Here is an 11,902-nt window from a genome sequence, read left to right on the forward strand (position 1 = left end):
GTTCCCTGTACATTGGCAAGTAAACATAATAATATATTGTAAGCACTAACTTCGATTCCTTTCTGTTCAGTTAATGATTGTGGGACAGAGGAAGAAACAGAAATCAATACTATGACCAATCTTTTACCATCCCTTTTCTTCCTTCCATGAAGGATCACTTGTTCATGCATCTGGAAAATCCAAGAGTCATAATCAATGCAAGTGTTCTTTTTTGAAATTTCTGTGTCGAGTTCTTTAATGGGAGCTTCTTTCAGTCTCTTTTCCTCCTCGGTGTACGCGCATGCATGCTTGCTTGCTTCTTACAAAATCATCTGCAGGTTAGGCCAATGTTAGCTGAGGTGCATGAACCTGTCAATTTGTCGTTGGAGTGTTAATGCTGCCTACAGTCTGATGAGTAATTACAATAGTTGTTTGCCTCTGAACCAAAACCAAATAAATATGCAATCATCTATTAAAATCTCTCCATCCCTCTTATCTACTTCTTCTTCTTCTGCTTTTTTTTCAGTGACGTGTGAATTTAAGTAATCACTTTTAGATCAATCTAAACAATTTGGTTTAAAATTACGAACCAACAGCCCCCCACCCCCCCAAAAAAAAAAAAACGAAAAAAGAGGACCTAATTCTAGTTCTATATTTGTACGCGCGACTTGTTGAACTCGAAGGCTCATTTGTACTTCATCATGGTGCCGTTGTTCTTCTAAAAAGATTTTGTACTTTTCATGAATATATTTTTCAGTCACCTTCTTATCTTACATATATTACTATATCGCTAAAAAAAAAATACCCTTCTACAAAAATTTCAAAAAATAGCAATCCAAGCGGGTGCAGGTCACACAACACAACCTATTTCCATCGCTTTGTCAATTCTTTATGGTACCCTAATATTTTATTTTATTCAGCAAGGTTGCCATAGGCAGGTGAACAAACTCTTAATTACAAATTACATGCAAAAGTGCATGTCACCTTCAAAGCGGTCATCATTGTCATAATCAGGCTCATGTATAGATCCAAAAAAATTCTATCTCGATGGTTCTAATGGGCTACAGGCTTTATGTTTTACATTAACAATTGAACAATTATTAGACAGGCGTAATGCCACTATTAGCCTTATTCTGATGCAATTATATCAAATGTTGACCATTTGGAGGCATGCGGCCAAGGATAGCGACTTGAGAGTACATTAAGACGCCAAATACTGAACTTTCGCAACACCTTCTAAGAACATTCTCTCTACATATAATTGATTGGGTCTCCGCTCTCATCATTCCTTAGCCTGTTGGGCGTTGATATTATGATTATCGTAATTATTATTATTCTGCTCCTACAAAAGAATGAGGGCTTTTTGGAGATTTGGTTGTCAAACCTAATTTCAATTTGTTGTCCAACACGACACGTCTGTCCGTCTGTTTACTCGTATATATGAAATAGAAAAATGTGAAATTATTAGCTTAAACGTAATCGACTTTCAAGATTGTTTTTTTTGTTCTACGTTCAAACTGCATATATTAATAGATTTAGATGCATTATAATAAATTTCAAATTAAAATTTGAACCTCAATTTTCTGTACGTTTGGCATGCATTCACTTCTCTAATCGGAAAAAAATTAATAGTAACTTTTTATAGCTAACTTATTTAACATACCATTTATAGAAGACATTGAACACATTAAGGTTTAGACTCGAAGCTTTTTTTTTTTTTGGTCGACACAAGAGTGTCCGAGTCAATCCTTACGGTGTCCGACTAATCCCCTGCGACCCGGGCCCGGCACCTCAATCCGGCCCGAACACGTTAAGTGCGCAGAGGAATCCAGCGGAGCGGAGACTTGAACTTGTGACCTCAAGGTTCACTGGTGAGAGGCGCTGTCGCTGGACCATTCACGCGGGAGCTAGACTTGAAGCTACTATTGATTATGTAAATTTTTTTCCTATACATATATATATGTATGTATATGTTGATGGACATGACACAGCAGGACATAGAGAAATGATGATGAGATGGTTTGAAGAAGAGGACAAAATAAATGTAGCATTTGATGTTGAAAATTGGCATCAAAGAATTGATTGAACATTGGAGCTGGCAATAATACAGCTACCAGAAGAAACAAAACTGGCAACGCACCAAAGCAATGAGGTCCCCCGGACAGATTCAAGTACTAAAAAATTAATCTCTGAGTTGAGAGATTTTGATTGGGCCATAAGAGCGTGGACGGTGGATATGCAAATCTCAGTTGATGCGTTGTATATTCTGCATTATCATTCATTCTCTTCTGCTTTTGGATTAATTATAATTTAAAAGTTATTAGTAATAACAGAGTACTGCTAATACTCGCTATTGTTTTTGTATTGTGTAATAGTGTATTATTGATTGGTAGTTTAGGCAGCAAGTTGTCTAAGATCGCGGGGCAAATCTTTTTTGGTCAGAGTAATCAGCACATAATCATATGGTCCTTTTCCATGTTGACTTATTAATCAGCTTATCTACTCTAATCCTCCCACCGCCCTAACGCGGTTTTCAACACCACCTATTATTATTATTATTTATTTATTTATTTATTTAACCAAACCAACCTTCCTAATTCTGGTACTGGTTTCTTTCTTATCTACTGCAGTCATTTAGATCTACCACTAAACATGATATATTATCATCCGAAAATTTTTCTTTGGATCTACCTAATTTTGGAGAATAAATTGGAGTTTTTATGATTTGCTAATGTCCTGCAAGTCTATTGATTAACGTTGAAGTTGAAGTTTCAGGATGGCAAGATTTTGAATTCAAGTTTCACAATTTGCAAGTTCTCTCAAACTTTATATTGGTATTTATTCTAATAAGGCCCCGTTTGAGATTGCGATAATTATAAAGAAACGCTTCTGACACAAGTGTTTTTAATATAAAAATGTTTTTCTAACGAGTACCCTCCCGTTAACACACCTAAAATATTTACCTAACCTACCATACATGCACGTATACTAATAATTATTACCCAACCTTGTATCTATATACTTTTTCTATTTCATCTTACTTAGGCTCCCTTATTTTTATTTATTTTTTCTAATTAATCTTTCATTTCCAAAAAAAATGACATCTGAAATATGTTTTAACGAGTGCACCTGTTAGACAAACCCTTAATAAAAATACTTGTAAGTTACCAAAAAATGGGCTCCTTAAATTACAAAAAATTTTGATTGATTCTACAATTGTAAGTTACATGTAATCTTTCCTTCTTTTTTTTTTTTGGGTGTCTCATTTCTACCTCACATTACTTGCTTTCCAAGATGAAGTCATTATTGATTCTTTGTTAAACACATGTTGGCACCCATTTTTGTGTCATAAGCAAGTGATAACTAAAGCATGCCTAACTCTTTTGAAGTTTTTGAGTGAAACATATATAAGATGTTTAGTTATTCGACCACATATTCACATAATAAATTGACGAACTCAGTTGTTGTTTTCCTTGACAACAACGTAATTAATTGTTTAAGAGAAAATGTGGAACAACAAGGCCACTCACAGGAACAAAGTACATTCTAGTCTATAGATGAATTTGGACAGTGCCAAGCCACTTTGACCTAAACTCTTGAATTCCTCTCTAAGTTTTTTCTATTGATTCCATAAAAAATTCCATTCTTACCTGTCTGTCCACTCTCTACTGAACAGTGGCAAAAGTCATTACCACCCATAATGCAACCAACAATCTCCTTTTAATTATGAACATTAATCTTATCCAAAGCAAATTATAATGCTGGAAACAGCTAAAACATCTGATTAGTAAAAAATTTTGTCGCAGGTTACAGGACACCAATGCAAGTAATAAACCGGAACAATTGATCAAGATGGCTTATTTTAACAAACATTATAGAGTAGTTTTTTGTTTTTTGGTGGGTGCTAATTGATTTGACTTTTGATAAACCTCCAGAACCTCTCATGCTGGTTGCATCAAGATGGGGTGATTAATTAATGAAACCATGCCTAATAAACAAAAATTAATGAGACCTAACATTAATATATAGTAGGATTATCTTGTTGCATGCGAAATACTTAGAACTCGGTGCTGCATCCATATAATTTTGCAGGGCAGCAATTGTTAGTAGAATGCAATCCAGAAACATGAAGAATAATGCAAAATTAGCATTCTAGAATTCTTTATTTAGAGCAGAAATTTAACGGTGTAAAAAGTAATCTCGAAGGTTTTGTCAAGAACCTGTCAAATACTTTCACGCATAAAAGAAATCTTAATAATTAGCATTAAACTGGCAACTGGGGTAACAACACAGAGGCTGAAGAAGAAAAAGAGAGATTAACTTCGGCTGTCAAAGGAAGGAACCTATTTTCCAATCACTTTTTTTTTTATCACATATAAATTAAATTACTATAATATATTCCTCTGCAAAAACCCTTAAAAATATCAATCAAAACGTATTGGATATTTTTAGTAATTCTGAGGACTGAGATGATGTTGCTGGCAGTGTTCCTCTGATGGAAGGGATCATCTGCTACACGTCAAGTAAGGCATGCTGCTCTGCATCAAATTGCATTAGGTGTCGTTTGGTTCTCAAATCCAAAAGATGTGCATTACATTTTTCTCTTGGATCAATTCAAGGGACTCAAAACCTTGTCTTTTCTTTTCTTGAAATTCATGATGATCCAAGCAAGATGATTTAAGGGCTTCTTCTGCCTTGGCGGTTGGGACCCCACTTGGTTGTTGAAGACTTTGCTACCAAAATCGAGAGGCTTTTCCTTAGGAGCAAAGGAATTAGACTGGGGAACTTTTGGAAGTTGATGCTGTCACAAGCAATTTTTTAAATTTCGGACAGCATGCACCATAGATAGAAAGGTGCACAAACTTTTTATATCCAAATAAAGTCAAATTAAATCCGTGCAAACTTGTGAAAACCCTGCGGCTCTCTCTTTGTTTGATCACTGCTGCAGATACACTGCCCTTTTTCTTTCCGGCCCCTTTCGTCTCTCTCTTTCTCATGAGGATGAAGTTGTTTGCACGCAAAATATTGCTGAAGTTGGAGAACATCTCACAAATTAATTACCAAATGTTTTTCCTTTTCTCTATATCTTTATTGGCTTTCCCGACCAAAAGATCTAGCTAGGCTTGAATGCTTCATCATTTTTCATTTTTTTTGAGTTTTTTTTGGGCATCTATAGGTTCAAAGTGAATGCGATTAGTATACTAGAATGAAAATTGCATCTTGAATCAACGCATCTTCTCCCCTTAGATTAGTCTTCTGACTCGATTTAGCGATGACTTTCTGAGCGTTTCTAATCTAATTCTGTATATGTGTTTCTTCTGTCTATTGAAAAAAAAAAATCAACACATCTTCTTAAGGATCAGAGGACCTTCTGGTTCTGGACCACGTTGCTATAGTCAACAAGGAGGTTACTGTTACATCACTGTCTCTGCTCATATTTCGTTGAATTCGTCTATTTTTGAGTGGCATTACTTAAATTAGTAAGTAATAATTAATTAGTGTGGCAAAGCTTCCATTTAATCTCAGCCACAAGAATGGTATGTGGAGAAATTCTTTCTTCCCCCCTTCCTTCTCTCCAAATAATTGTGAACTTTGAACGATATAAATCCTGAAAGGGTAAGCAACCAAGATATACTACCATAACTATCAGACGCCAAGTCATGAAGACAGCAGTTATCTTGCAACCATAAAACTATTATTGTGTTCTATATAAGGAAGTGTAGAACACTTGAGGAGGAGTAAAACGGTTAATAATTGTAGCATTTCACAACTAATTCACCATGTACATAGCATATCACCCGATGAGAAGTTATGAAGGATATTCACTATCCTAGCTGGAAAACTGTTTTTGGGGTGTGTCTGAAATATTTTACTGTAACAGTGTAGGTGAAAAACTTTTACCGTAGATGATGTTGTTTTTTGAGGCTGTTTTTTTATTATTTATTTTGTATTTTTGAGGTTATTTTTTTTTTGTATTTTTGAGATTGTTTTTGTTTGTATAATACTGTAATAACATTATCGTATATGAAAAACTTGTTTTTCAAAAAATGATCAATCCAAATAGAGCAAAAGTCTTTAAAATTTGCTGGATGATTTTCGATAATCCGTTAATAAAATTTACTTTTTATAGTATTAAAAAAAGCCAATTCTTTGAAGTATTATAAAAGTTGGTAAAAATTCCACGATGAGTAATAGATCCATATATTGCTTAAAAGGATTGAAGTATCATCACTTGAAAGATTCTTACACGTTTAGAGTGGCAAATACTTGAAACAACGTAAGAGAGGTTAATTTGAAGCTCCATTGGAGTAAAAAGCATATGATTTAGTTAACATTCGTACACTTGTTTTCAGTCAGATAACTAGCGAAAATATAATCAACAATATTAAGACACTTAAGTCCACTGTTTAGTTAGTTATAAGCTCAGGAATAAGAGCCATCACATTTAATTGCCGAATTGTACAGAGAAATAAAACCATTTAAAACTCTTAAACCAAAGAAAATGGCATCTAATACCTGAGATCCTGCAAGAAGATGGATGAGAAAGGCATAGATTTAGAAAGTTTTTCTTTGTCTTAAAGACGTATGCTGTCTTTAAGATGATGATGAAGAAAGTCCGCGTCCAACTGTCCATTGTAAAATCCAACGGTTAAATTAGCACTTGCATGAAATATCTCTCTTAATTTCTCGTAATAAGTTCTGAATATGGTACATTGAAAAAGTGAGATCAAGCATGCAATATAACCATTTTTCTTGAGGATTACAAATACGTACTGATTGAAAACAAACTTTGAGGGGTTGTCATCATTTTCCCCCAAAAAAAAAAAAGAAAGGAAACTTGCAAATGTGTTTCTGGATTTCCATGCAACTACTCAAAAGATGAATCTGGATGAACTTAAAGTTTCACACTACTGCCAAATCATCAACGAGGTATGCATATAATTTGGACAAAGCTACCAACGTTTAAAGTCGTTGCTCGGATTGCAGTTTTCTGCAGAAAAATTTTTATGTTTTTCGCGAACAAATTTTCTAATAACGTTTTTATTTCATGTATATCAAATGTTTTCAGTACATTTTTTTACAAAAATTTCTAAAAATAGCAACTCAAACAAACGAGTATATAAGCTTTGCCTCTTCAACCAAGATCCTCAACCTAAAACAAATTCTTTTATCCCAAAATGAGCCTCCGAGCTTCTTCCCATATTATCCGTCTAAAGCTACCCTTCTTGGCTAACAAGTTTCTTGGGAAAAGTTTAGTAGGTACCATATCAAAAGATTGATGTCCTAGAAATGTTCCACGCTATCCGTAGACAGCATGATCTCTACTCATGTAATGTCAACTGCCGGCTTTTCTCAGGAAAAATTGTATTATTTCTTTTCTTTTTCTCTTGAATTTTTTTTATTGTCAAAGAAAAATAATTATCTACTCAAGAAAAAAAAAATAAAAATAAGAGACCAATTTTCAACTTTTATTTCCGAATAGGACCCCACCACGCATGGCCCCAATTGTTGCGAAAATCTCCAACTCTTCCGGTTCTTCTTCTCCCTCCCTTTGTTTGTCTTCCTCCTAAAATAGTGAATTCATTCTAGTTCCACACTAGTTTTCTTCTGCTTAAATTAGTAAATTCCCATCCCTAGTAGTCTAGCTCTAGCACTTTCATTCCTACGCTCACCCACCCAAATTGCCACACATGCACTCTAGCTTGTCTCCCTGTCCCCCTCTCCCCTTCCCACGTACGTCCGCCTCTTATAATAAATTAGGCATTTTGGATTGTCGTTTTTTACATTTTTCGTGAATATATTTTTCAAATACTGTTTTAATTCACATATATCAAATAATTACATTATATTTTTTTTTACAAAAATTCTCAAAAATAGCAATCTAAACAGGCTCGAATATTGGTACAAATAAGAAGTTTTTTTTTAAAATTTTTTTTTTTACAAAAAAACTCTAAAATATAAAGAAAAAGAAAGAAAGTTTAAAAACCCTTAGTCTAAAAAACCCTTGGTCTAAAAAAGAATAATGATTAATCTTTCTTGCACTAATATATATATATATATTTTTTTTTTAAAAAAAAGAATAAATCTCATATACTGACAGTATATATACTATCACCGTTGAATCGATGACACAATTGTAAAACTTTAGATTTCAAATTCAAATTTTGCACCATTGTTACTTATCCAAAATTAATCGTGTACATATTTCAACGTAAGAAAGATTAATTCAAAAAAATTAATATCAACAACGTATATACTAGCGATTCTGAATACTTGACAAGCAATTTCAATTCAAATTTGACTGTCAAAATTTGTACATATGGTAGGTATGGCTTTGAACCTGCCAAATGACCTATACATTATATCTTTACATTGAAAATTTTTATCTTGATTTGGGATAATTAGTTTAGTAATTGTTCCGGTACCAATAAAAGGAGTTCTGCGTAAACATGCAAAGGCTGCACTTGATTCTATTAAACCTGCCAAATCGACGTATAACTTAGTATGTAAATTAATAAGTGCAGTCTTTATATATATATACATTTTATATTTTTGTGTGTAGCTTTTCAATCGGCGTTGGACCAACCAATAGGCACGAGTTAACCGACATAAAACTTCTCTCGCATTAATTATTAATGTCACGCAAAGCTTGGATTAGAAAAGGAGGAAGCTACTTCTTTTGATAATTCCTCCACCTTTTCCTCATCCCATATTAAATCCCTCCTCTCCCTACATACATATATATATATATATATATATATATATGTATATATAAATCCCCCCAATTCATCTCCATGGTCCCTTCTCATTTCAAAGTGAACCGACCAACCATAGCTTAAACTACCAATACCTTTCCATACTCCTTTTTTAAACCCAAAAAAGATGGGACTACAAAACCAGCTCGCAGACATCTCCACGGAGTCCTTCCCAATTTTAATGGTAGCCCTCGTCGCCAACTGTGTAGGCTACATCCGTTCAATCCTCATCGGAGCTTTCCAAGCCTTTGGCCTTTCTCTAGCCATGTTCGACGTCTCCAATCTGTACCATGTCGACGACGCCTCTTGCGACGCTGTCGGGTCCGGCCTAACCGGAATCATTATGCTCGCCGAGCAATTAAAGCTGAACCGGGCCTTTTCTTACCGGCTTGCCGGTGATGGTGCTGCGGGATGCGGGTCGGGTTCGGGTTCGGATTGCGTGGTGTGCCTGAACCGGTTGGGCGAAGGTGACCATGTGCGCAAGTTAGCGTGCCGCCATGTTTTCCACAAGGAGTGCTTCGATGGTTGGCTTGATCATATGAACTTTAATTGTCCTCTTTGCCGGATGCCCTTGGTCGCCGATGAGTGCGTGGCCGTCACGAAGCGGCGCGTGACTGGTGATGTTCTTGAATGGTTCTCTTTGAGGTGAGTGTGGGCACGCGCTGCAGCGTCCGTGGTGATGATGACTTGATGATAATTAATGAGGATTATGATTGATGGACGAATGATGATGAGGCTTCTTTTTTTATTCTTGGAGGTGTTTTTTTTTTTTTTGAGGGGGGAGGGGTTTGAAGGGAGTGTAAATATGTTAAGGGTTGGTAGAAGTTTTGACCTTTGAGCTTTTCTTTTTTTTTTTTTCCTTTTTTTTTTTGGGGGGAAACTTTGGCCTTTTTTTTTTGTTTACTATATATATATATATATGTTTGGAAAGATCAGGTTAGAGTTCCTTTGTTTTTTGTAGCAGCTGCTGTAAATAGTTTTCCACCTTGTTGGTGGTGAATAATAGAGTTGCTTTTTTTTTTTTTTTGGTTTTTACCCTTTATTTTGCTGGATTAGGGTAATCGTAATTTTGACTGATATAGCTGTGTCAAGAGATAAAAAACCAAATTTAGAGAATCTTTCAGAAGTCTAGCCATGTACAAGTAAGTGTAAACAATCCAGTCCAGTTACTTGCCATAAGAATGATACATCAAACTGAAAGTTCTCGGTACTATGATTTAGAACCCAGTTGCCAACTGCAACTGCTATATTTAGTAGTATATTGATCTTCTAGAGATAGAAGAAAAAAAAATGTAAAAATTGTACAAATTAATGATGGGCTCATCACCAACTTAATTGCCACGTTAAAATTCTAGCATAAATAGTAATGCAACTTTTTGGCTCTTGGGTTCTGAATCAAGCCTAATTAAATGAACTGAGGTCAACTTGATGTGAAAAATGGATGTACGAGATCAAGTTTGATTGATCCCATTTGATCAAAAAAAAAAAAAAAAAAAGTTTGATTGATCCCATTTGATATTTGAGAGACAACCTGCATATCTTTTAGTAATCGTTTGATGCAATTCAACATTCATGAATCGTGACAAGTTGAGGATTATCCGTCGCCAGGAAAAGCTTGAAAAGCAACAGGAGCCCCAAGGCCCTTTTCAGGTAGGGGCCAGGGCCATCCCCAAGAAAAGAAAGCACTTGGCAAACACAAGACCTTTCTGGTCGTCGTCCACATTCTGCACATGGTTCCACAAGGGAGTCCATGTGAAGACACACTTGGATCCATGCACTTGATCTTAGCGAATCTGTATGGACCATTTTCAAGACTGGTGGCTGTAACAAGAAGTAACCATGCCTAGTAGCCAACGTTGGCCGATTTTCTGTGCAGTCTGTGTTGTGTTTCACAATATGGTCTAGTCCCGCAATTTGGTTTGTGTGTGATATTTTGCAGCCTTCATAGCCAAAATATATGGTCATTTGAACTTTTACTTGATTGTGACTATTGTGACCCACACGGGCAATAGCCCTCTGTGCTGCTAGTACTTGTTACCTAGCAAATGCATGGTGGTCCTTTTGTGCGCTGTTGCATACTCAAAGAAAACAAATTGCTTTTCTTCTTGTACGAATTTTTATTTCAGCAGTATAAATCCATTTTGTTTTGAAGCCAAAACAAAGAGTCTACGTTGATTTTGGTGCAGAAATTTTAGTACTCGACTCTTAAACCGGTGCTCACTCATTTTTGCACCAATAGAAGCAGTTAAACAAAGGATCTGTTTGGATTAGCTGTTTTTGTGATATTTTTTAAAAACTTTACTATAATTTTGTATACGAAAAACTTTTACTGTAGATATTTTTTGGATTGTTTTTAGAGATGTTTTTAAAATATATTTTGGAATATTTTTTATAATTTATAACTTTTTTTTAAAAATTTCACGCCACTCGCCACTCACCACTCACCACCACCCCCTCCTTCCTCCTCCCCTTTCTTTCCCCTCCTTTCTCCCCCCTCCCTCCTTTCTCCCAATCCCAAACCCCTTTTCCACTCGCTGGTGGTGGCTACGACTCTAGTCGCAACCATCTTGGTCGCTACCAGAAAAGTCGCGACTGGAAGCCATGAGTTGAGGCTTTGGGTCACAACCTTCTGGTTGTGATTAGATTTGGTTGTGAATAGGACGGTTGCAGTTAGTGAAGGGGAGGGGAAATTGGGGCGCGGGGAAAGGGAAGGGAGAAAGGAGGAGAGAGAGAGAGAGAGAGAGAGAAGGGAGGGGTCGTGAGTGTGGGGATAGTAGCGGCGGTGATGGAGAGTGATGGGTGGTGGTGGTGGTGTATTTTTTTATATATATATTTGAAATTATTTTTGATATGTTGTATAGATGTAGTATTTTTGAAATTGTTTTTCTTTATATATTACTGTAATATTGTATATGAAAAACTTATTTTTTTCAAAAATTGAGAAATCCAAACAGATTGCTTATTTGCAAGTTTATTTTTTTTAAATTGTCCCTAGAAACGGTAGGTATTTGTATTAATAAACAGCAACTTTACAATTTATGGGCAAAGGCTCCATCATCCCATGCAAAAAGGTGCTCAAGGACAGTTAGGATTTATCCATTCCTCGTCATTACTTGCAAGTTGATGGAGGTCAATTATTATGTTGATTTTGATTAAATGGCTGTACA

General features: G+C 35.5%; 1 protein-coding gene across 1 annotated transcript; it reads left to right on the forward strand.

Moving 5' to 3' along the window:
* Positions 1-8,689: 8,689 nt before the first annotated feature.
* Positions 8,690-9,758, forward strand: LOC113716203 (E3 ubiquitin-protein ligase RHA2A-like). Its single transcript, XM_027240499.2, has one exon. The coding sequence runs from the start codon at positions 8,863-8,865 to the stop codon at positions 9,382-9,384; it is 522 nt and encodes a 173-aa protein (XP_027096300.2). The 5' UTR covers positions 8,690-8,862; the 3' UTR covers positions 9,385-9,758.
* Positions 9,759-11,902: the final 2,144 nt, after the last annotated feature.

This window comes from Coffea arabica, chromosome 11c (assembly GCF_036785885.1).
Source record: "Coffea arabica cultivar ET-39 chromosome 11c, Coffea Arabica ET-39 HiFi, whole genome shotgun sequence".
Lineage (NCBI taxonomy): Eukaryota > Viridiplantae > Streptophyta > Magnoliopsida > Gentianales > Rubiaceae > Coffea > Coffea arabica.

Bases quoted from the DNA above. Each gene is read 5' to 3' on its own strand.
- LOC113716203 (XM_027240499.2), top strand. From the start codon at position 8,863: ATGGGACTACAAAACCAGCTCGCAGACATCTCCACGGAGTCCTTCCCA.